This window comes from Sinocyclocheilus grahami, unplaced genomic scaffold, assembly GCF_001515645.1.
Source record: "Sinocyclocheilus grahami isolate Dianchi unplaced genomic scaffold, SAMN03320097.WGS_v1.1 scaffold84.1, whole genome shotgun sequence".
NCBI lineage: Eukaryota > Metazoa > Chordata > Actinopteri > Cypriniformes > Cyprinidae > Sinocyclocheilus > Sinocyclocheilus grahami.
Genome location: NW_015505263.1, coordinates 679,678 through 707,252, shown reverse-complemented (window position 1 = coordinate 707,252; position 27,575 = coordinate 679,678). Strand labels below are relative to the sequence as shown.

Below are 27,575 nucleotides of genomic sequence, written 5' to 3'. Positions count from 1 at the left end.
CTCTAATTAGGCGATGCATCCGATCATCATTAACAGCTCTCAGATAATGAATCACTCATCCCTCTCTCTCTTAATTCGCTGTAACCAACCGGCTAATGGCTGTCAACGCTGACTGATCACACTGATTGTGGTGATTTCTAATTGCAACAAAACAATTTAAAAGCACTCCGATTATTTATGTCGCTGCCCACAAACTGGAAATAAGTAGGACCTTGTTCACATTAGTTATGTTCAGAATACCATACCACCTACTGATTTTCAAAGAAAGTAGAATGCAGTATGCAAGTTTTCTGTATGCATGGAACAAACTGCTACATTTGCAGAAATGCGCAAAAGAAAATAGGGTTGTGACGGTGAGGAAATTTTCCCACCGGTTAATCGACGTGTGACAACACCGGTAATACCGGTATCACCGCGGGGGCAGGGCGGGGGCGTTCCTTCTTTTCCTCGCTTTCAAATAGCTTGTAAAAGCGGCGTGCGCATTTTACTTTCACTTTCAAATAGCGGCAATTCGGTGTAAAGCAATTGTTCATTTTTAGTTTGTTTTAATTTCCCCTCTTTTCCTCGCTTTCCTTCGCTTTTAAATAGCTTAAAAGCACCGTGTGCATTTTACTTTCACTTTCAAATTAGAGGCAGTTCGTGTAAATTGCTTGAATGCAACAACAAAATACAACGTCAAACTCACTTTAGCCTATATATAAAACATAGAACTTTTATTAACAAAACAAATAAAAATACACCATGCTATAAGGGAGGCTATGCCTAATATAAAATAACAAATAACTTACATAAAGTTTAAATAGGTATACAAAACTGGAAATAGGCTAAGTAAACATGTATAATATATTACCAAATAAATAAGAAACGTAGAACGTTTATTAGCAAAACGAGTAAGAAAGCTTGGAGGCACGGCATACACCTTGATGTAAAAAAATATAAATAAATGACACAAAGTTTAAATAAAGTAAAAATCAGCAAACAATGTGGAACCAAAAAAATAAGAAATTAATGTTTAAAAAACTTCCAAAATCACCTTAGATAAACGGCAAAAGTCAACTTTTCAAAATCCAAAATATTGCCAAACAGGCGTTTTTTCATCTCGTTTCGAAACTAAATCATCCGCCATCGTCTTGTCTGTCTAACCTCACTCTTGTCAGTCAGCTGGACTCGCTCTCCTCACTGGAGAAATGAAATCTGATCTGTGATGCGACTGTCATTCGGCACGCTGCATTGAGCAGCCGCATTCAGTTTTTAATTGTAGTGTGTTCTTTTACTGAACTAAATTATTTTTATTACTACAAAAAATCTAAACGATGGTGGGGGTCGGTGCCGTGGTGGGCAAGTGACATAACCGGTGTTGCAGCTTAACACCGGTATCACCGTCAGCACCGTCTATCGCGGCAAGCCTAATAGAAAACTACTGTATCCCACAATGCAATGGACTCAACTTGGCCTTCCATTTCCAACATGACCAATGAACAACAAACAATACCAGCCTTCAACTTACTTTACTCAAAAAGTGCTGTTTGCACACAAAATCAAATTTAAAATGCCACGAGTATATACAAGTATTAGTTTCTGCGACACTACTCACTGACATAGTGAGCTCATGTGAAAATTTTGCATACTACTTTGTTAAACATCATAAACTGCAGTTTGTTTTATTTTTCAGTTTAAAAAGTAAGTAGTTTACAGTACATATCTTTCTGTAGTATGTAGCAAGCAGTACACTGCTATTCTAAGTATACCGTACACTATGCAGAAAATAGTAAGTGAAATAGTACATTTAAACAAACATTTCAAAAGGTATTTGAATACTTTATAACATGACCTCACTATGTCAAGTTTAATTTAAAAAGTGCCATTCAGTTGTCATCTTTAGAAATAAAATTTGTTGTATGCAGCCTTTATATGGCTTTTTAAAGAGGTTTTGGTAGTAATAAGGTTCCACAAGTTAATATTAGTTTACTACTTTAGTTCAAATGAACTAACAATGAAAAATAAATTTTATTTTTATTTATTGAAAATACTATTAATGCATTAAAAATGCATTTATTAATCTTAGTTATTGATAATTTCAACATTTACCAATACATTATTAAAATCAAAATTTGTTACAATGAACAACTGTATTTTTATTAACTAATTCTAACAAGGATAAATAAAGATTTATATAAAAATAAGATTATGATAAAAATGTTATTGTAAAGTGTTACCGATTTTTCACATTTTAGATTTTTATGAAAGTAGAAAGTAGTTCTCATCACACACTATGCTAGTATACCATTTTAACCACTGCTATAGATTATCTTGCATATTTAACTCAATTTTGTGTAAATTCAAAGAGTGAAAATCAATATATTCCAATAACGTCTGGTTCATACTGCACATTTTGGTAAATGCAGATAATCTGGGTATTTTACAGCTGAAACAGTGAGAGTAGTAGGTTATGTTAGTATGCTATTCCGAACATAACCTCAGACTGTTTGAGCAGCTAAAGCTGAGAGGAAAAGACTGAAGAGAGAGAGCAAGAGAGAAAAATATTAGGTGACTGAGAGAGGCCCTAGCTTTCCTGTTTTCTGCAGATGAAGCAGAAGACATTACGGAGGAGAGGAGAAAGGGAGATTGCGCTCTGGCGATGCTGACGCTCCCGGGGGAAATCCAGCCGAGATCCCGCTGTTCCTAAAGCTGCTGTTGTCGCGCTCGCCACGTAGAAACACAAACATGCCTCGATGTTCCCGCCAGGCCTCGCTCTCAGGGCCCGGCACACAAACACGCCACCTAATTGGAGTGCAATTACCCAATCACAATTGACAATTAAACAATGAGAAATTGGTCTCCTAAATAACTATGTCTGCAATTACACATTAAGTGTGAAGTATAAATTGAGTCTAGCGCATTGCCTCTGAAGCATAATTGTATGTGTGTGTGTGTGTGTGTGTGTGTATGTGTGTGTGTTTGTGCGACCTATCAAACTTCTCGTGCTCATTTACGGACAGATAATTCTCATTCGCATCACGCCGATGGCGTGTCCCCTCCCCGTTTCCTCCCTGAAAGGAATGTCTCACTGAAGAGCCTTTCCTGGAGCCGTTTCTTATGGAAATCTGTGGCGCTCCTGTTTGTTTATTTGCTGATCGAGCAGAGCATGGCCGTGGGCTACCAGAGAGGAACTGAGAGCCGCAGACAGATGGAACCATTCAGGCTGTGGATACGGGCCGCTAACGGGTGTCACGTTCGACTTTACCTTGGGGCTGCCGTGATGACTGTGAGTTTCCCGCTCCTGCTCGTCCCTCTCGCTGGACAGGATGTGGGTTTTGATGGCGTCCACCGTGCGCAGCATCCAGTTGTGCTGACGGCGGATCTGTCTCTGCAGCTCCTGCCACTGGTGGGATATCATGTGGAGCATGTCCCGCAGTCCTGTGTGCACACAGAAAGGCACACGGTAACACTAACACACGTTATAAATGCAGTGGCGTAGTGGTTAAAGTTCTGTAATCCAAAAACCTAAAAAAGAGGTGATTGTGAACTTAACCAAAGGCCTGTTCCTGTAACAAAATATAATACTTACTTCGTTTAAGTAATTAGCTACATACAAATAAAAACTATTAACTAATACAAACAACACTAATATAGATAAAACAAAACAAAACATTAGTAATATATGGTACAAATATGAAAAACAGCAAACACAGTAATACGCAAATAAAAATCTTCAGTATGTAGGCCTACCGTAAATATTGTATATTAATTTTCCTTACTTGAAATAAAATAAATGTTAACTGAAATACAAAATTAAAAAATATATATATTCTTTCAGCTAGTTATTATTTTTTTCTTTAGCTTGAAGTGCCAAAAAAAAAATTTTTTTTTTTTTAATAATTACAAAATTAATAAAACAAACTGAATTTGAAATAAAATGGAAATGATACAAATAAAAACAAAAACTGAAAATACAAAATAAAAATATGTATAAACTATCATTTAAAAAAAAACTATAATAGCACATCAATACCACTAAATGATAATCAATGATAATAAAACAAATCTGTGTAATACTAACACAAACATTACAAATGTAGTGGTTATGAATAGCGGTTAAAGATCTGTAATCCGAACATTGTAAGTTGAAACTGAAAAAGATGCCTGTTCCTGGAACAAAATATACTAGTTACTTTAAGTGTCAGTTAAAAAACAAATGAAAACTATTACTTAATACAAAGAACACTAAAACAGACCAAAACATCAGTAATATATCGTGCAAGCATGAAAACCAGTAAACAATACGCAGATAAACACAGATCTTCACTACATACTGTACACATTAGGAACTGTATATTCATGCCATGTATTTTTGAAAGTTAAGTAGGATGTATATTGTGCAAGGTATGCACATTTTCTGTATGTAAGAACTATTTTTATGCCGTTATTAAAATTGTAACTTTTTTTAACATATGCAAACTGTATCATTTGGCATAAGAATGCTCAACATTATTATTAATAAACTGAAAAAATGATTAAACAATTTACATACATAAATCAAACATTTTAAACATTGTATTACTCCCTGTTGTGCCTTAATCATGGTTAAATAACTTAAAAATAACTTAAAATCACCAAAATTGTCACGGCTACGTGCTGGAATGAGGACAAAAGAGCGCACAACGAAGGTAATCTTAATTCTTTCATATAAATCCACAAGGAATGACGAAGGAGACATCCACACACATAGGGTAACCTAATACAATAACAAAGGGAACAAAGTGAAACTTAAGTACAGTACACGGGTTAACGAGGATGGTGAACTAGACACAGGTGAACAGAATGACACAATCAAGGGCGACAGAAACTGGGTCAAAGCAACATGTGGGATGAATGAAAACAAAACCCAACGTCCATGCGTGACAAAAATCACTTACATTTTAATGCTATAATTCATCATTATAAAAAATGTTTTATTTGAAAAGATGTAAAATAGAAACATTTCACTAGTGGTTTCAGACTATTAGATCTTATTTTGTGTCCACACAGTACATCAAACTCATATTTCAAAAGAGCAAGAAAATCCTGTTTCCCCTTTAATTTCTGCTCTGTAATTAGAAGCAAATTTCCTACCAAATTCCCACCTTGACCATCATTGTCCCGTATCTTAGCAACTCAGCAGCCGGGCATCACTCCACAGGTACAAGCAGCGGCTTCCATCACAGAATGCCGTGGGCTGCGACGAGAGGCCTGATCTGGGCACAATGCGGGGTCACACTCCAGAAGCCCCACTTCCGCCTCGACCGTATTTATCTTAATTTATGCTTTTTAATTACTTTGAACAAATAGGATTTGCAGACGGAGATGCTGATTGTGGCCGGTTGAGACGCAGCGGACACATGATGGGTTTGGAATATAGAAGCATCCCGTAATACTGAGGGATTAACCGAACGCTCGAGTCCTCATCAGATGCAAAAACACACGTGCGGTCCGGCTCGGGTCACCGCCATCAAGTAGCGAGAAAATGAAACGCCTTGTTTTTTTCCCCATCTGTTGATTAGCCAGCGTAGAGGAAGATATTATCATTTAACTCGTTCAATATTTTATTTTTTACCAGAGGTTGGTTTTAATGATTTAGATGTTGGTGGTGATTATGATAATGCCATAAGCGTTATTATTAGTGATGTGTTTGAGTTTAAGAGGGAAAGAAGAAAGCGAAATGCATCTGTTGGATCATTAAGGGTGAGTCGTGATAAATGGTTAAATCACAGCACATTAAAGGCTCATTAAAAACAACTGTAGGGGGATGTGTATGTGTGGGACGGGACGGCTGGACAGCAGGAACATCTCACTGTAGGGTTTAAGTGGGTGTTCTGCCCATTGGCTGACATTAGCAGCATACACATATATGCCTGGGAAAGTAGCTGTATTCGATATATACTGTTAGTGCATACTATTACTTGAAATGTCTTATGCGTTATTATATGCATTAAGCTTAATATGCTACATTGTTGTCAGATGACCTCTCTATGTTACATGTATTTCATTGAATAGAGTCCAGTTATTATTATTTTTTATTTTTTTATTGTTTACTTTCTTTTTTATGCATTTATTCATGTGTTTATTTATTTATTTTCAAATTAATACTTGTGTTCAGGAATGACTGAACTGACTAAAAGTCACAGTAAAGACTGTGTTACGAAAGACTTTTATGTCATATAAATGCAGTTCTGTTGAACTTTCCAATCATCAAGAATATAAAAAAAAACCTTATTTTAAAATTCAATAATATTTCATCATTTTAAAATTTTTCTGTATTTTTTAATACAAATTTACAAATTTAATAAAATAATTCAAAACTGATGAAAAGATTGTTACTAATTACTTCTGTTTCAATAAATGCTATTCCTTTGCACTTTCTATTTATTAAAAAAAATCGAAGGAAATTATTTCCCAAAAAAATATTAAGCAACTGTTTTCAACACTGATAATAGGAAGAAATGTTTCTTGAGCACAAGATCAGAATATCAGAATTATCTCTGAAGTAAAAAAAAAAAATTTTTATATATGAAAACAGAAAAGAGTTATTTTACTGTATTTTTTAACAAATGCAGTCTTGATGACTATAAGAGACTTCCTTTAAAACATCATACTGACTTCAAACTTTTGAACATTAGTGCATTCAAACTGCAGAATACGGCAAAAGGTGCAGAATATGTCCTCTTTAAAATCAAAATGTCCACTATTTACTTTACTTAACACACATTCCTGGCCCTAATGACCCATAAGTGGACATTCCTCTAAAGGAGGAAAACATATAGAAGTGGCCCCTTTAAGAAGCTCCCTACGGACGGTTGGGTTATAGTAAAGGTGCGAGCGTGCATGTTTGTGTTTGTATAGTTGGCAGGGAGTTGTCATCACGCTGTGGCACCGCAGGACAGGGCTGTCGGGGCATCATAAGGAAGCGCTCCTGCCTCTGAGAGCCATCTGCATATTTAATGGTAGCCGGCTTTACCCAGCGGAGACGAGACATACCAGCAGGGAGGTCAGCTGAGTGGATTTGTGCATTCGAGCACTCGGCGAGACTCTTCAGGTGAATAATCACAGATATTGTAGAGAAACGAGTGTCTGCAATGGCCTCTGACTCCTCAACCTGCTGTTCTTAATTCCCGCTCTCTTCATATATGGCTTTGGAAGCGCTTGGCCGGGCCGCCGCACCAGTCTCTCCGCTTTATCCCAGAACTCAATTCAGCAGGCCGTGCGCCATTTGTAATGTATGTGAAAAGGCGTGCGCTCGGCGCTTCAGAAGCGGTTACTTGAGGATTTATAAATTCTGAAGGTCACTATGTTAATACAAACATTAATAATAAATGTGTGGCTCGGCGGAACCGTACCTGATTTGTGGGAGGTGATGAGTTCCAGGAGCTGCCGTCCCTCCTCCAGGAGACTGTCTTTCAGAGCGCTGTGACTGTCCACGTTGAGTTTGAAACTCTACACACACATGAACACAGAAACGACATGTCAGTGCAAGGGAATAATCTTAGTTCATTTTTTTCTCCTCCTTCATACTCTGTGTCCTCTTCAGATTTCCCTCTTATCTTCCATTAGAACATCTTCACACACAAAAAACGTCATGGCTCATCTGCCAGGAGGATTGCACTGTTCAAGGCTTGCTCTTTCATTGCTCAAGAGATTTAATGGGCGAATCTAATAAAAAAAGAAACTTCCAGATTTAAATTGACCACAGATTGAAAAGAAAAATTTTATATTTTGCATCAAGGATGTGAAACCTGATTTAGGAGAATATTAATATTTCTGCATAATTTTCATGAAAATGAAGCACATTTTCCCCTCAAAATCCCCCATTTAGACTTCTTAGAAAATAAAGTAAACAATAAAATATTCAATAAAACAATATTTAAAAATATCAGGAATAAAAACAGAAGAAAAAGACCAGTAAATAAAATATAAAGAAATAAAATAAGATGTCTTTAATAATTTTTTTTTCTGCTAGACAACTATAACATTAAAGCTGCAGTCCGTAACTTTTTTTGGTTAAAAATGAACCGAAATCAATATTTGAGAAAATGCATAACCATCCAGTGTTCAAAACTATCGCCTTACTTTAGCCCGATTCACAACGGTTATCTTATAATAATGTTTTCTAATTTGAGTGGTACGGGTAGGATTTCGCGGGAAATTCGAGCATGCTGCCGCGTCATTACGTCACGTCTGTAAACATAAAGAAGTTGTCCCGGCTACTATCACATGTGAGGATCCTGCAGGTGGCGGATCGTTTATAACCTTTTCTCACAGCAGCCAGAATAATTAAATGCATAATTTTGATGGCGGATTGTAATTCATAAAGGATTATGTGTTTATGAAACACATGTGAATTAAACTAAATTATATTCCAGTTTTAAATGTTAGGGCTGCACGATAAATCGAAATGGAATCGAGATCGCGAATCGACAGAAGCTGCGATTGTCATGCATATCTTTCAGTGAAGCACGGTTCTGTGATCATCAGTAAATCTCCAGCCAAAGGCCAGAGGGCGCTCTCGCGCTGAAACTCCAAATACGCCACGCAGAAGAAACCCAGAAAATGCCTATTGCTGCAGCTGAATAAACAGAAGATTCAACTGCTTTCATTGATTCAACGTGACTAATAAACATACAACTACGGCAATATACTGTTTATCTGAGTTCTTATTATTATAATTTTCATTAAAATAAAGTATATTTATAATGCAATGCCTTTATCACTGCTTAAATACTATGAAATATGTTGCGTGCCTTATTCTGTGTAAGAAGCCACATCATCTCACAGAAGGATTTATTTCAAACACTCGACTGACGTTATGAAGTGAGTTTGGAGTAAAAATTTTATTAAATGTGGTATTTTCATGTGCTTTTCACACGTGAAATGCTTTTCAGCATTTACTTCACAGAGCCTTAGTTCACTGAAAAGCTATGCAAACAGCTGTCATTATCGCAAACGATTTCTTCGATTTCATAATCGCACAATAAAATCATCTGCGATTTTTTTGCGTAACTTTTTTGTGTAACTTTGCGTGTGTAGTAAATTCTGCTCCATCTGAAAGCATGTGATGATGATTTCCTGCTGATTACAGAACCGGCATTACTAACAAAATGTGCATGATAATCGCATTCGATTAATCGTGCAGCCCTACTTCTGATTACAGATAGCCTGGGATTACACAAGATTTGTATTTTAAAGACAACCAGTTCGAAGGGAGCATAATTTGCTTTTTGGGTTAACAGCTGTCATTATCGCAAACGATTTCTTCGATTTCATAATCGCACAATAAAATCATCTGCGATTTTTTTGCGTAACTTTTTTGTGTAACTTTGCGTGTGTAGTAAATTCTGCTCCATCTGAAAGCATGTGATGATGATTTCCTGCTGATTACAGAACCGGCATTACTAACAAAATGTGCATGATAATCGCATTCGATTAATCGTGCAGCCCTACTTCTGATTACAGATAGCCTGGGATTACACAAGATTTGTATTTTTAACCGGTTCGAAGGGAGCATAATTTGCTTTTTGGGGGTTAAAAGAATTTCTTAATATGACATTCGAATGGCATGACAATTGGATTAGACTGTACAGAAATTGAAATCTACACGCTAATACACACTATACTCAGTCACGCAATGCTGATGTCGTTAACAATAATAATTTTAGAATAAAGTATAACAAAATTAATAATTTGCATGGTTTGATGTGATATGAGCTAACCGATCGTTAGATTAAAACACCATTGGTAGCGCGATTTTTGGTAATGCTTTTTTCCTCAGTTGGCCATTCCAAGACGTAGGCTAGAATCTGTGAGTGCAAAGTACAGTAAATATCCACACCGGTGCGGTGACTGACTGCCACACATGCACCTCAAAACATTAGATTCATCCGTGCTGAAGCCGTGCCGGAGCACATCCCATGCAAGGAAAATAATTCCGCACACAGCTGCAATTCCAGGTTTTCAAACAGAGATGGCGACAAAGAGGCAAAACTTACGGACTGCCGCTTTAAATGAGCAAAATGTAATTTTAGATGTTAGATTTTTGCAGTGGAACACATGAATAATGAATATATTATTGCCCAATGGTAGCTTTTTTATAACTTATGTGTTTAAATGGTTTTGTTTCATTTAATAATAAACTTAATCACAAATTTAATTTCTCCTTAAATTTGCTGGAGAAGATAAATATAAAAACAAATCAAAAGTTAATAGTTCACAACAAACTGCAATACTATAGAGCAATAAAATGAATGTTGATAGCAGCTCAGATCATTTGATCATGAGAGACCATGATGAGAAATATTTATCTGATCACAATTTGATATTGTTGAGATCTCTTTAGAAACTGAGAATCAGGAACTTCATTTGCTGATACTGTTGAGATCTCTTTAGGAAGCTTGAGCAAAACTCTCAATTTGCTCTCGAATTAATCTCAATGCAACCAAGAAGAAACGAGACACGTTAAATCAGTTTTAATGAATATTTGATTGCTCACAGGTTGCCGTTTAGAAAGATTTCTGAAGGATCATGTGACACTCAAGACTGGAGATGCTGAAAATTCAGCTTTGCATCACAAGACTAAATTGCATTTTAAAATGCATTAAAAAATAGAAAATAGTTATTTCAAACTATAATAATATTTCACAATATTACTGCTTTTACTGTATTTTGGACCATATAGATGTACATGAATAAATGAATGTGAATAGCAGCTCAGATCATTTGATCATGAGAGAAATTGATGAGAAGTATTGATTCATGAGTTCATATTGATCTGATCATGATTTGAGACTGTTGAGATCTCCAATTAATCTCAATGCAACCTAGGAGATAGTAAGGAGATCTCATGTTTCTTTCCTACAGGACTCCTAACGGCTCACGTGAAATCAGTTTTCTTGAACTCATCGTCCGGTTTCATCCCATTGAAACAAATACTCATAAGTCACATTAAGTGCTTCAGCTAGAATGTATATAATCTCCCGTTGCGCTGTCGACACGCAACCTTTAAACACCCTTCACACACTCCTTGATCTCAAACGAGCATTATTCATACATCCTCAGAGGAATGCAGCCCATCTCTCTGTATTTGTCCGAGTCTATCCTGCCATCGGCGCCGCTGAATTATTAACAAACGACAGCCGTCCCTCTAATTCATCATCCGTGGCATAAACTAATATTCAAATGATGTTATAAAACTGAAGCCGTTTCTCCCTCTAGAAAATGACCTCGGAACTGAGCAACCACGTTCCCGTCTTTCTATTTCTGTCTTAAACCCACAATTCATTGCATGGCGCTCAGCGGCTCAAAGGATCCATCAGTCGGGTGCTTTCCAACTCTCAGTCATGTGTACGTCTCCCAACAGGCTGCCCATTTACTCTGATGTCTCTATTTCACCTTTTTCTCTCTCGAAACCCCCACCAAACACTGTTTTTCCCCCCTGCTCTCGCCCTCCAGTGGGTGCGGCAGCGAATGGGAGAAAAAAAACTTTCATGTTGATTGGTTTTGATAAAACCCAGCGCTCTTGAACGGAGGGCTCTCCAATTGCTAAGTGTAATCAAAGAGTAGAGAGCATTATCCTGCGTCCGCGAGGAAAGGGGGGCTGGCGAGGGATGTGCTTTTGAAGATGTGCAGAGGTTGACGGGTGGGAATGAGGGGGGCGGTGGGCCCGCGGTTGAGGCGCCTAGAGCCATCCTCATCTTCGATTCTCATCTCCTCAGATCTCCCTCTGCCCTGTTTCACGCCATTACCGACCGTTCTGATCTGACCAGCGGCACGAAGGGCAGTGGGAGCCGCCACGGCCCGTTTTCACCTTCAACTGTCTGACAGCAAACCTGACAGAAAGATGCATCAATGTTCTGTAAAGAGTTTCCAATCCATCCTGCTGTCACAAATGTCTGTTCATACATGCAGTCTAACATGCTACTCGTACTCATTTTGCATTACGCACTGTATACTCTGAGCGCAGTTTTCTGTACTGAATGGATTATGATGACTATTTTTTTCAAAATGTGTAGTGTACAATAGCATAGCGTGTAGAATAATGTACGCCATGACTCGATTGAGTCTGACATTGCATTTCCGGTTTGTTGACATGCGTGACTTGACTTTTCAAAATTCAGTCACAACTACAAAAACGATTCACGAGAACCCTTGTTTTTAAATTTATAATTACAATAATTATTTTTTGGCAGCATCAGTATTATTTTCGTATCTATTATAGTTTTTGTTAATATTTTTAATTTGATTTTTATATTTTCTGTTGTTAAAAAAAAGTCATTTTCTTAATTGTCTTGTGTTTTAATTGTGTTTGTATTTTTTTATATGTCTATATAGTTTTTATTCGTTTTCATTTATTCTTTTTATTTTATTAAGTTTTAGTTACTTTTAAATACTTAATAATAAATACTCATAACTTAAATAATAGTCAAACTAACCAAAATTGAGAAATGTTGTCATGTCAACTAGCCGGAATAAATTAATTACATTTTTTTTTTTTTAAGTTTCAATTTAAGTTTTTTTCCAACTAATATACCTTATGATCTCTGAACAAACAAAAATATTATTTTGCACTGTAGTGCTATTTTGTATATATATATATATCTATAAATATCTTTGCAGTCAGACAAAATAATAATATGTCACTCTGGAAATGTAAGGTCAAAAAGAGTCCACTGCATTGTGGGATACATGATGGGATATATTATTCGATGCAGTGCGCTCAGGTTGTATACTACACATTTTGCAAATGTAAGCAGGGGCCTCATGTATAAAACTTTGAGTAGATTTCATCCTAAAAGTGTGCGTACGCACAAAAGCTAGATTGTGCGTACGTACAAAAGTTTTCAGATCTATAAAACCATGTGCATGCCAGAAGCTGCGCAAAAATCCCTTTATAAATCCCAGTCAGGGGAAGATTGTGCGTACGACTCCACCCCGACTCCTCCCAGAAATCACCATATATGGCGTTTTACTATGCATAACCTCATCTGCATATCATTTCCATGCATATTCCACCCACGTGGCACCATGTTTAATGCACAGATATGGACAATAAATGCTTTTTTAGACATCACATTGCGATTCAGTGTCCTTGAAAATACATTTCAGAGAAAGTTTTCAGAGTTGCTCTCATTCTTTTCCACTGGCCAAATAGTAGTTTAAATGGTTTTAAACAAATCAAATTTATGCAATTTTGAGTATCATATATATCGGGCTTTCATGGCTCATGTGATACAGGAGAATACTGCACTCATATTACTGGAGTGCTCAAATTGAGCAAAACTATGCAATTTTTTTGCCAAAAAACGGCCAAAACGTGAGATAAAAATTCTTGTACTGTAAATTAATGAGATCTTCATAAAAATATGACAGCCTACAGACTACTTACATAAAATACATCCAAAATCAGTTATCACTATATCTCCCGATAATGTCTTAGATGATATTTAAATGCTTAGTTTTATGATCAAAGCTCTGCAGTTTTTACTGTGGGCAGCAAAACATGTGATACAATGCAATACAATGATAATGAACAAATAACAAGTATTATATTTGATACTCACATTTGAACATGGTTTTTCTAAAAAATTAAATAAAATAAAAAATGTATGCATAATCAAGTAAACCTAAGTTGCTTCAGTCCTGTTCATCTTGAAATATTACAAACAAAATCTGCTTTATAAACATCAGTAAATATTTCACAGCAAAAAAACACATGAGCCACAGCCTGAAGGGAGACGTTGCTAAGTAGAAACTATCAAATCAGATGACAGAAAGCATGTAGTACATTCTGTACAAGTTTTTTCAGTGAATTTTTGATCATGTGTTTAATTTAGAAGCCTTAAAAAAGCCACAGAAATGGCCGTCACACATACTAAATGGATGGTCTGGTGTCTGAGGCCGTCTGAGAGCGGAGCGAGAGGGCCGAGACTCTCTCTCTCTCTCTCAACTTTGTGCCATCAGAAAGCGCGAGCGGGGCGAGATGGGTGATGGATCAGCAGGTGAGAGAATTTATCACTCATGACAGACACGAGAGAAAGTGAGGAGAGCTTATTTATGAGTTCGGATACAGGCTGAAATTGATATCCTTTACAGAGCTAAACGCCTTTAAAATGAGTAAACAAACCGAAGGGGAAAAAAACGCAGAATGAGCAGATATCCATCACTGATTTATGCTACAGCAAAATGCTGTAGTAATAGGGTGTAATATCAATTTTTGGTGCACATGGCAAGGACACTCGTATACTGTATTCCACGGCATAAAAAGCAAGCTGTAATAATCCCATCAACTATAACTGAGGCGATATCAATATCACATAATCTTATTAAGAGACTCTTTATATCAATTCGTGCAGCTCCAATTCAAGGTTCAGCATAAGCAATAAGGCAACGCACGTCATGTTTTATTAAACGAGGATGTACAAACACCTCAAAAACAACACAAAACATTCCTGTCAAGGTGTGAAAAATACCCTTACATCCATTTCATCATCACCTTTACCTTAAAAAACCCAGACTCAAAGAGAAAATCCAATGTGTTCATGAATGAAACCTAACAGTTTGAGCGCACAAAGACGAAATCTGCATTTTAAGTTGATTCCTAAAGCAGGCTTTACGCTACAAATTTGTGTTGCATCTTCACATGGGAGGTGATATGTGCTTTGTTCTGCTAGATCTTGACGTGTGCGAGCAGACTGCCGCCCCGCTCTGGCTAGAATCAGACGTGAGGGCAGACAGGTTATCGCTTACTTGACATCAATAGATGTGCCACAGCAACCAGTGGACCACAAACCTCCCTCTGTCCTAATCCTCAAATCAGAGAGAGAGAGAGAATGGAGGGAAGGGTGCTGGGCGAGGAGGTGTCTGGAGACAGATTGGGGTTTGTGGTGTGCAGATTTGAAGGAATTTGTGGATTCTGGGGTGAGGAGACAGGGGGACGGCCCTTCAGTCGCTCCTGGATCATGAGTGCTGTGCTTGTTATTAAAGGGACAGTTCACCCAAAAAAATTAATTCTGTCATCATTTACTCACACTCATTTCATTTTAAACCTGCATGACTTTCTTTCTTCTCTATGGAAAATTTCCATATTTTGGAAAATTTCCCAGGAATTTTTTGGTTCATGAAGGGGTCCAATGCTGTTCAGAATGACAGCGTGAGAAAGTGATGACAGAATTGTACTTAAAAATGGTCATATTTCTTGGGTGAATGATCCCTTTAAGAACTTTCAAATTAAGTCTTATATATCTAAAAATCTGAAAAATATATTTAAATATATCTTTAAAATATTAAAATATATCAAATATATATATATTAAAATGATATACTATTATATACTATATTATTTATTTATAATTTACCTTAATATATTATATATTATACTTAATAAAATATTTATAAAATACAAATTTCATACAAAGTAAAATTTTTAAGTAAAAAATTTTATATTCACAAATGTTAAATTCACAAAAGCTTATTTAAGAACAATACTGGTTCACAAATCACATGCTATCTGTACTAGTATAGTATGTTGAAAGTAGCTTTCTGAAGATGCCCAGATGGTAACCATGGATGTTTTTTTTTTTTTTGGCTGGGAACCCCTTTGCACTGGGAAAGAAGAAGAGTTTATGACGTTTCCCTAGTGAAATAAACTGCTTTAAAAAGCCTAAGGTGTGTTTGCTGGCTGCCAAGCTGGTGGTTTGATGGTTTTAAAGGGGTTTTGAGAACATGAGTCAATGGGTCAGACTGGAAAACAAGCTAAAATATCTTAAACAAGCAAATGCGAGACCAGCAAACAACCTTGGGCTGGTTCAGTGGGGTTAACGTTCAATTTTTTTCAGATGGACAAAAACGAATGCCGAAGCATAAATTAATTTAGCTCGATGACAAAACTAACATGCAAATACAAAACAGAATAAATAGGGTTTGCCATTGCAAACAGAAACTTCAAGAGACCATTTGACTAGACAATTTTGTAAGTGCTAAATTTTTCGTCCATTTTTTTCTGGAAGTGAAAGACTTTAACTTATAGGAGCATACCAGCATGTAAATAACATGAACTAATAGTCATGGCCACAAAACTCCAATTAACCTTTTTAAACACTGTCCACTCAAATGCAAAAGACTGTGTGGTTTATGTACTAACTGACGTATAAAGAATGTCTTTAATGTTTGTGTGTATGTTGGAAAGCAGGAGCACAACTCACTATCTGTGTGACTGGGGGCCCTTGTTTCTGTGTCTCATTTGCCAATGGAGGCCGGCTTGTGTGTGTGTGTGTGTGTGTGTGTGTGTGTGTGTGTGTGTCGTTAATGTGATTCAGAGACCTGGATCCGCCACCCAGCGCAATCAATAGCTGTTTCATTTCACAATCTCTCAATGCCTTATAAAGAAAGCCCACTCCTTTTCTCTCTCTCTCCTTCTCTTCCTACCCTGCAACAGCCAACCTCCTCCTTACGGCTCTCCCGTGGGTACCGGAAAGATCCGTGCTCACAGACACACACATATAGGCGCACGGACACAAACACAAACACACACACGCTCCCCACCTGCCAGCTGGACTTAATGCCCAGACATTAAACCTGTGAGCACATCCTGAGAGCCCCGAATGCTGGATGAGAGACCGCGAGTGTGTGACCCCGCTCTCTGAATCAATAAAAATGAGTGAAGCCCCTCACTATAAAACACAATGTGATTTTCCTCCTGCAGTACAGACGGCCGGTCACACAGACAGATGGATAAACAAACACGTCTCGCTGGTGCACGAGGTAAACATGATACGCTTCTGATACGGGTTAGTAAGGGTTTCACACTCCCATTGGAAGGACAACTCATAAATGAGATCTTTTTAATATCTCAATTAGTTTTCCTAGACAGCAATGAGATTTAGCGAAGGACAAATGGAGGGCTTTGCTCATGTCTCCTCCTTCTCAGATCTCTTGAAACCAAACCTAGCAATCTCACATGTCAACAAGTGGTCTAGGGTCAATACAATATCAACATTTATCTATATAACTTAATGTTCAATTATACAGATGTATAAATAAATACATGTACATTCACCATTTACTTTTGATAATATATAAAGATGTTAAATTATACATGTTTATAAATAATACATGTTTATTTAAAATAATTTTTGATCATATTAAATATAATCCTATGTATTTATACTCATGAATGAATATTTTTAAACTTTGGAATAGAGGAAATTTATAATTTACTGTAAATTATTTATTTAAATATGATATAACTCCATATATGAAAATGTTAAATTATACCTATTAATAAATTAATTAATAGACAAAATAGTAATATATATTTATATTCATAAAAATATATTTTGGAATAGAGAACATTTAGAGTAAATATATATATCACAATATATGAGTGTATATTTATAATTTACTTTTGATCATATGAAAATGATTATAAAAGATTTATATTTTATACACACACACACACACACACAGTAATTTATCAAAAATGTACAGTAAATTACAATTTACCTATTTATTACTGTAAAATATAACATTCTACCGTAAAACTATTTTCAAAAGCAAATGCACATAAATGTGTTATTAATCAATTTCAAGACCAAATCATCTGAGCTGCTATCTGCATTAATTTTATAGATCTAAATCTTTTTGTACATAAACAACCAACTCATTTGTGCCCATTTCGATTCCTCCTAAGCAATTTATAAGAAACATTGGAGACAAAAGTGATACTTAAATTAAACATGACTGAGAGACATGATGAAACTATGAAAGAGCAACATCTGAGCAAAAATCCTCCTTTAAGATTGTACAATGAAATAAAAACAAAGCAGTATGAACACTAGGGGAAACACTTCTGACCATGTGCCCATTTGTTAACTTATGTGAGTTTTTACACACTGAAGGATATCGACGGATGGACGTTTACTCACAAGGTGAGTTTCCAGGTAGAGTTTGAGGCTGTCGATATCAGCTCTGGGTGGCGTCCAGTTGTCTGTGGTTTCGAGAGCGTCTCTCAGCCAGCAGATGAACTCATCCAGTTTACTGACAAAATCCTGCAAGAACAAACACGCAACACACAGACACATCAACACAGTCAAACACAGCAAATGTGATTGCTTTGACATCAAAAGTCTCGAAACATACAAATCTGAACAAAACCACCATGTGTTACACCACAACACAACAAACAACAAATATAATAAAGTGTTTTGATAAGGTTTGATAAACTGATAAAAGTTTCGAAGCATTTGTCAAAAGCACACAATGCTTAAGGGAATGTCACACAGAAGCTGCCCTTGATGTGCCTCAATGGCTTTTTTCAGTGAGAGGAGATTCAATGTGTTCGGTGTGTACATACTGCCATCTGCTGGACCAAAGAAACACTAGATTCCACCAACTGGTTCTAGCTAAACAAATAGTGGAGGAACAGCTCGCACAAAAATGAAAACTGTGTCATTATAAAGCTGTCTTTCCTCCATACACCAAAAAGGAGACGTTTTACAGAATGTCCAAACTGCTCTGTTCCAAACAACAAATGCAGATGGAGTGCTTTATACCTCAAAAAGGACCAAACAACCCATAAAGGAGTCTATATTAGTATCTATAGCTATCTGTCAAATCTTCTGAAGACGCATGAAAGCTTTGAGTGAGAAACTGGCCAAAATTTAAGTTGTTATTCACTGAAAATCTCCCACCTCTGCCGCAGCTCTCAAATGTTTCATAAGACTTCAGAAGTCTAAAAAGTATACTTTTATGGCACTGTTGTGCTATTTTTGGTGCTCAACAGCACTTATTTTCATTGCATGAAAAATGATCAGTTTGGACACTTTTCTTCTGCATATGAAAGAAAAAGTATGAAATGATGGTGAGTAAATGATGACATTTTCAGGTGAACGATTCCTTCAAGTCTGTGGTTAACCAGAGGGTGAACGTCAAGGATCTGAGCTCTAATTAGAGTGACAAATATGCCGGTCTTCTGATGTTCTGATGTCATACGCCCAAACGGATCAAATGCCATTTCATAAAGTCTCTAATGAACCATCTGAATGTAATATGAGAACATCTCACCCTTTCTCCAAGGCAGCTCCTCCTGCTCATTATCTAACATTGGCGAAAATCAAAGATATTGATATAAATGACCTCTCCGCAGACGCCGGCTAAAACTCCCATAATTTATCGACTGATTGGCCTTCACCGGCAGACAAGCTTTGAAGTGGGTGAGACTGGCTCTGCTTTCAAAGCTAAATGCTGGAGAGGAATCAGATCTGCCATTTCTGTTGTCAGAATAAGGCCTGAATGCATCTCCTACTGGTTTCTATGCATTGAACAGATCAACTGGACCTGGTTTTGTTCTGGCGGACTGTCTTGGTCAAGCTGGCCGGAGCTGGTAGACCACTTTTATGTTGAAAGAAAGCCCTGAAACTATCGCACATCTCTCCAGCTCATCATATAGACCAAAGGAATTCTGCGAGATTGTGGCAGTCGATGGAGATCAATAGATACTGCTGCTAAATTATTCCCCTGGCAGGGCGGCGTGCGATTCGCTCTCATCTTGTGCACTGATAAAGCTCTCAGAGCAGATGAATATGTAGCCGCTGGTCACGGCATTAACTGAGCTTGTCACCAGACCTGTTTGTGAGCATGTTACAGAGGGAGGAAGAGAAAATGAGACACGACTCCATGCCCCAGAGAAAGAAAAAGAAAGAGACAGATAGACAGAGAGAGTGAGAGAGCACTAATGTGCGAGGGCAGTCGGTTGCTGCCAAATTCATATTTGAATTGGACAACCTCAGAAAGCAATCACTGCTTTTATCGCCATATTCAATGCTTACAACAAGAATTGTCACCTAAAAAAATGAAAATTTGTTGATTTAATCACCTTGATGTTGTATGTCTGCTTTTATCAGCATATTCGTGCTGTCTGTTTATTTGCATTAAAAAGGAATTATTCACTCAAAAATGTAAATTTGTTGATCATTTAATCACCCCTGATGTCATTTCGAACATGCATGCTGATATTTTTCATATGATACTTTGGAATGCAAAAGGAGAATATTTGGAGAACAATCACACAGATAAAATAAAATAAAATAAAATAAACATTACCAGTCATAAAAATGTCACAATGAAAAACTGGCTTAATTTTCTAAATGCAATAAATAAATAAATAAATATGGTCTTAAGTATAAGCTTTGTTTTTATTCCTAATATAATAATTTACATATACAAATTACATTTTTTTCATATTTGTAATATCTATTTCTTATTTTATATCTATCTATCTATATAGCATTCTCTCTTATTTAATATCCCTTTTTTTACATTTTTTTTTTTTGTACATTCTTATTTTTATTTTCAATATCATAACTGGCACCAAAAATAAAGACGCAAAGTCAAAGATATGCAAAGAATGTCAAAGTGGGGGGAGGCAGAGGAGACAGAGAGAGAGAGATAGAAAGAGAGAGATGGAAAAAGACAAGGAGATGGGGAAGACGCTTTATTGCCATATTCAATGCTTACAACAAGAATTGTCACCTAAAAAAATTAAAATTTGTTGATTTAATCACCTTGATGTTGTATGTCTGCTTTTATCAGCATATTCGTGTTGTCTGTTTATTTGCATTAAAAAGGAATTATTCACTCAAAAATGTAAATTTGTTGATCATTTAATCACCCCTGATGTCATTTCGAACATGCATGCTGATATTTTTCATATGATACTTTGGAATGCAAAAGGAGAATATTTGGAGAACAATCACACAGATAAAATAAAATAAAATAAAATAAACATTGCCAGTCATAAAAATGTCACAATGAAAAACTGGCTTAATTTTCTAAATGCAATAAATAAATAAATAAATAAATATGGTCTTAAGTATAAGCTTTGTTTTTATTCCTAATATAATAATTTACATATACAAATTACATTTTTTTTCATATTTGTAATATCTATTTCTTATTTTATATCTATCTATCTATATAGCATTCTCTCTTATTTAATATCCCTTTTTTAAATTTTTTTTTTTTTGTACATTCTTATTTTTATTTTCAATATCATAACTGGCACCAAAAATAAAGACGCAAAGTCAAAGATATGCAAAGAATGTCAAAGTGGGGGGAGGCAGAGGAGACAGAGAGAGAGAGATAGAAAGAGAGAGATGGAAAAAGACAAGGAGATGGGGAAGACGGGTTGGTGGCGTCACACATGACTAGGCCCCTGAGACGCCCCCAAGAAAAGGCTTCAGCTGCCAGCTGTCTGTTGCCATGAGAATGAAGTCATCTCCAGCGGCTGAATACTAATGTAATCAATCACCTCCTCCTGTGACAACAGCAATATGCCACATTGTTGTCACATTGTGCTGACCTCACTAGTCTGTCTCATGACGTACAGTAAGCGTCATATATTTGGCTCATTTGACAACCTGCTTGTGATGTTCCTTATTTGCTTAATAAAAGCATCTGCAAATAAAATGTAAATGCAATTGCATATATAAGTATTTTTATTATTTAAAAAAATGTATTGATGTGGCAGTCTAATCAAATGAGTAAAAAAAGCTAAAAACAAAATCGCTTTTTGGGATACAACATTTCAGCAAATGCAGGTCATCTGGGCATTTCCATGCATCTAGAAAATTTGGATATTGTGCATAGTGCATATACTACATAGTTCAGCAATAGTAAGAGTATGATAGTATGCAATTCTGCACATAGCCCATAAGAAAGTGAAGAACTAGTCTGACAAGTTTGGGTTTCCTCAAGCACCCGGGTCCTTTATAAACACGATTGCATGTTCTTAATTACATAGCTAATCATTTAATTACAGACTTGGGACTGAAGAGAGGTTGTTGAGGAGTGCAATCCTGTTAATTAAGCTTTGAATATTAGCAAAAGGCTGAGGTGGCTTGTTAGTTCATTACCCCTTTAGTTATCAGCTGTTTTTAATATCTGCTTAGTGTAGTGACACATATTAACTGCCGCCTCTATGTGAATGAGGATTAAGGCATACAAATGACTTCCTTAATGATTATATCCCTTTCAAATTAAATCGGAAATGCAGAACTGTGATAAATGTAAGTTTAACCAGTGAGAGGGTTAACATTAACATTTGCTTATTTAGTTTTGCTGAGTGGTATTTAAGGAATAGTGTCACAGTACACAGTATATATGGAACTGTATACAGTATATACTGCACTGTATTTAATATACTGTATATACAACAGTTTGCAGTTACGTGTGGCACAACATACAGTATGGAACGGTATAAAGCATATACTGCATGGTTTTTAGTATACACGGCACAGTATACAGCATATACTGCACAGTACTCAGTAAGTAGTAAGCTATTATTCAATTTCAAAAATAGTCCTTGGAAAAGTTATACAAGAATACTATTCCACAAAGCAGAAATCTCTTACCTCTAGCTTCGCCCAAACATCATGGTAGTTCTCTTGGTGCTGAATATCTGCTAGTAGTTGCTGTATCAAGGGTGTGCACTGAAACATCATCTTTGGTGCATTGGGCCGGCCAGCCGATATATTTCTACCCCTGGACTCAGGTGTACTTCGCGCCCCCTCATCCTCGGACAACAGGTCGCTGAGTGGGCCAGACTCGATGCTTTCATCCAGAGAAGGTGCCACGTCGCTCGAGGAGGTAGGTGAAAAGCGGCCGGCTCGGAAGGGCTTCTTATAGGAGTGAAGCAAAAGAAGATCATTGCTGCTCTCCCAATCAGGGTTGACCTCAGTAAGCTCCCAGTCATCCACGTCCTGGATGGACTCTTGCAGGCTCCTTTGTGGTAAAGCCTGAGCGAGGCTTTCCAGCTTCATTGCCAACATCTCTGTCTTTTTCAGCTGGGCGGGAAGAGCGAGGAACTCATCTGAGCCAAACCATTGCTCTTTGGGGCTTCCTGATGGGTTGGAGATGCACAGAGCATTCTGGTTCATGATCCAGAGAGAACCTGTGGTGGGAGGTTGATTGTCTGGACTGGATGACATTTCCCGCTGGTCAGGGTCTGAGATGTCCTCCCCTGAAGATGGTGGAGGGCTGGAAGAGTCACTGTAAGCCTGCTTGGCTTTGGAGTGCATAGTCTTGAAGTTTGTCAAGTGCTTCTGCGTGTGGAATCCCTGCATGGCCTCTGATGAGCGTCTCTCCAGAGGGACTTCCGATGGTCTTTTGAGACTCATCTGCACATTCCTCCCGTTTGCGGCATGGAGACTCTCATAGGACTGACTCCCATTGCCTGGATAGACTGATTCCAGCTCCAGCCAGAACTTTGAGCGATCCGGTGTATCCAGAAGGGAGGGTGTGCTTCTGCTCATGTCAGCCTGGTACTGGAGAGGCGAAGACCTAGTGCACCTTGTGTCCCCATCACCCTCTAGGTACATGGGCTTTTTAGGCAAAGGCTGTGTAGGAGACACATCACTCTTAAAGCCACTTTGAAGAGGGCGTTTGGAAAGGCCAAAGCCACAATCTCCCTGCATTGCTGAATCTGGTGTGCTTTCTTCTTTGGTGGGGTCACTGATTGTCTCTTGAGGTTCCTGGGTGGAGGTAATGGACTCTTCTGCAGGTGGAGACGACACCTGGTTTTGTCTAGAGGCTGCGATGTTTAGGAGATCCACACTCTGAAGCAGTTCTGGAAAGTCTTGCTCCAACTCGGGATAAAGGGAGCGTGGCCCTCGACCTTCTGGGTCGTCAATGGGGCTGTAATCGCTCAGTTCGTAAGCAGTGATGCCGCAGTCCAAGGAGAAGTAGTCCTTAGTGCATTTAATAGTCAGTTGGCCAGAGTCGTCCACTTCTGTCAAATCGTCCAGCCGAGCCTAAAGATGATCAAGACCACAAAAACAAACATTAATTTGCAAACATTTGCAAACTCAAATTTAAAATGTAATGAAATCAATCCTGAATTGATCTGATAAGCAAGTTCACTTCACTGCAAGTGTTTGCTAGAAAAGCATGTTTGCAAGGATTGCCTATTCTGAATGTCTTTGGTCAAGGGTATATATCAAATGAGTTTATGGTACACTCCCAGCAGAACATTGCATAACTAACTGTCTGTCCTTGTGAATTAGTAAGGGATGTACCCGCTTTAGGTGGTTTAATTTGGATGATGTTTTGGAGATGTATCTGACCTCGTTGTGATCCTGGCTGAAGGCTTGCAGTATGTCAGTCTGGCGGGTGTAGTTGCCGTTGGAGTCCTGGAGGCCCTGGAGAAGCCTCTCTTTCAGAACCAACACAGACACTCGCAACTGGTGCCAGAGGAGCTGCACGCTCTGGATGTCCACTATGATGTTCACAGAGTAGGACAGGAGCTTCAGGGAGAACTCGGTCTCCAACAGGGCATGGATCTGCTCAACATGATCCGATATGTCTTCACAGATGTCCTATCAGACAGACAAATGCACAGTCAGTCAACTGATATTATGATCTGCTATTTTATGCATGGAATTACACATCATATGATGGCACTGGATTCCTACAGCACAATTTCTGATCATGTGGCTTTCTCAACTACTTCCTCCTGTGCTAAAATACTTGTTTCCATCAGCAACCCAGAACCCACGGGATATAAATATTAAAATATGGAAGACATTGAATGTTCAGACAAAATAGTTCATATGAATTACAATTCATGAGAAAGAGCAGAAAGAACGGGACATGAGTAACAATTACTTTAGAATTCTTTGAAAGAAGAGAGATTTTTCCAGAATCACGACTCACTGATGCAAAGATTGAATTACTCAACAGGATATATCTGCATCATGCATACCGAATACCATTTTAAGGCTTTTCTGGAGTTTTAGCATTTAATATTGTTTTGCTAAAAGGAACTAAACTTCAGTCAAGTGAAGACTACTTGAACCTACCTTCAGCCAGGCACAAGTGAAACAATATCACCATGTTATGTATCCATGTAAGAGGAAATGGAGGGACATTTGAGTCATTTTCTCATGACAAGTGAATAATACAGAGGAGATCTCAGAATATACCAAAGAGCACCACACTGCCCATGTGGTTTTCCCAGTAAATTACGCCTTTCACAACATATACACTACCATTCAAAATGAATGTACGTAGTACTGTTCAGTACTGTTGTGCTACTTGACATTTTTATGATTTTAAGATGATTTCACTGGGATCTTATTGGGATATATATAATATCATTATAGTTGCTAACCAGTTGCTTGTTTCATCAGGTTCATCTGGTGTGAAAGTCACAGCAGCGAAGAGCACATTTACGACCGTGGGTCACTAGGTCTAGGGGGCTTTTCTTTTACTGTCACTGTGGTTCAAATCATAAATCAAGCAGCCATGGGCTGATATTAAAAGGCTAGTTTCAGAAGCAGTAACTAATTTCAGAAAATGAGATCACAAAACAGAATAAGATGAGATGGTGTAGAAACACTACACAGCTACTGCACATTTAAATAGACCCCAAAAACATATTTGGACATTTAATTCTCAACTTAAAGGTGCAATAGGTGATTGTCTTCAGACACATTTTTTGTTATGCTGGTTAAAAGTCTCTTCACATCCCGATAGCAATCATTAAGTTAAGTGGTCTAAATGTATTTATCTGTATTTTTATATTCTGTGGAAGAAAGAAACAGGACCAAGAATTGTTCGTCCAATCAAAACGCTCTTTCCGAGCGTTTTGATTGGCTTTCCAACCTGTCTGTCAACATATGTATTTGCATACCTCTGCGCACCCGGTTCACGCAGATAGGATAGGTCATCAGCGTGTTCACGTACGCGGAGCAGACAGAGCAAGAATGGCAGGCAAACATCAACAACCCGATCGTCCTTCCTGGTACTTTTACTAATTGTACTATGAATTTTTCTCACCGGTGAATGACACATGATGTGTTGTAGTAATGTTGTCTCTGGTTGTCTGGTCTGTATGCATATTTACGTTCAGGAGGCATGGCTTTCTGGACAGCAATTTGCTGGGAGGGTGGGACGTTCTCTTTCAGTGCTATCAGGCTAAAGTTAGCATTGTCCAAGATGTCCAACTGTGTCATTCATTACATTAGACAATGATTACATGTGAAGTCAGATAACAATTGCATTTTTTCTACAAAGTAATGCAATGAGAGACTTTTTAAAGTGTACCCTAAGTGTCCAAATACAGTTTGGGTCCACTGTTTGTGGTTGGATCCTGTCATGTTCCCTCCCCCAGCCTGTGTAAGTCGGGAGGCTCAGCTGCTAGGAAAGTCTGACAGTTGCCTCATCTTACCAAACTTAAAACACTGTCATTTATAAAAACTTTTAATTTAGGAGTCAAAATAGGACATGTTTCCAAGGACATAAACTGTAACGTCCTTTTGAAACATTTTGCCACTTTGCTATCATTGTAATTGCATCATAAAATAAAATACAATAGTATTTGTATTTAACTGCATTAAATACAAAATATCAATCCAAGTGGCAACTGCATCTTTGACATCACTGTGTATGTTTTTTTTTTCTTTCTGAAAAACAAACTAGTTCAGTATTTTGTCAAAACGTGTGAAAATGTCAGAACCTAAAAAGCACTGAGACAATTAAGAGAAAGGTGAGAGAGAATATAGTTCACAGGAGCATTTATGGGGCACGGCAGACATGCCAAAACAACTGCAGCTCGTTGTCAACATAGCAACACCAGAGCTGTGGCCAGCAGCATCTCTGATACGGTGTCGTCCACTACCTAAAATAGCACGGCACCGCTGAATGTAGGTCAGACATGCCGCCAAAATGCATCAGGTCCCATACACTCCTGCCTCGCTGGCTCAAAAACAAACAGTAGAGTACAAGCTGACCATGTTACAGGGTTCATAGATCACCTACTGCAGCACACATACTGTAATACAGATTATGATGACTAAATCAAACCAAAAGGTCCCCTGAAGATAGTATCAAGATTTATTGTAACAGCAAAATCACACAAGAATCACATCAATAAGATTAAAATATCGAATTCAATATATATTTAAATGATATACTGGGAGAACTACTTTAGTTTGGCTATTAAATGGCCGATGAACAAAACAAATGCTTTTACACTAAGCATTTTCAAGCTTAAAACATATCAGGGTTGATTTTAAACAGTATCTGGTATGTTTGACTCTCTAATGATTCAAACTACTCTTAATTGATTCTTATTGGTCAACTGCAGCATTTATAATGACCACAAAAATTTTTAATTGATCATTGTCTCAATTTCTTACATAGCTGTGCAGGTTTCCAGTCTCTCATATGACTCTGTGGTGTCTTCCCCCCCACTCAGATCAATATTTTATGTCCTATTTTCCAAGGTCAATGTCACAAAATACACTATTCAGGGTCACACAAGACCCTGATCACCTAGTCTTTATTTTGTGAAACTGACCAGCTAACTGTACGTATATGTACACCAAAAAATAATTTCCCCCCAAAGAAATTAATACTATTCCACAACAATTTCTAACAGCAATAATAATAAGAAATGTTTATTGAGCAACAAATCAGCATATTAGAATGATTTCTGAAGGACTATGTGATACTGAAGACTGAAGTAATGATGCTAAAAATTCAGGAATCACAGG

General features: G+C 37.4%; 1 protein-coding gene across 4 annotated transcripts in view; it reads right to left on the bottom strand.

The window, feature by feature from the left end:
- LOC107586580 (A-kinase anchor protein 6-like) overlaps positions 1 to 27,575 on the bottom strand; it is a 148,803-nt gene that overhangs the window by 95,593 nt on the left and 25,635 nt on the right. For 3 of the 4 annotated variants that reach the window (XM_016274008.1, XM_016274007.1, XM_016274009.1), the window contains 5 exons: positions 24,144 to 24,395; positions 22,434 to 23,831; positions 17,949 to 18,071; positions 7,374 to 7,470; positions 3,245 to 3,417 (listed from right to left, as the gene is read on the bottom strand). In XM_016274008.1, the coding sequence (XP_016129494.1) occupies positions 3,245 to 3,417; positions 7,374 to 7,470; positions 17,949 to 18,071; positions 22,434 to 23,831; positions 24,144 to 24,395 (2,043 nt within the window). The remainder of the gene's footprint in view (positions 1 to 3,244; positions 3,418 to 7,373; positions 7,471 to 17,948; positions 18,072 to 22,433; positions 23,832 to 24,143; positions 24,396 to 27,575) is intronic. The other variant, XM_016274010.1, reaches the window with a different exon arrangement.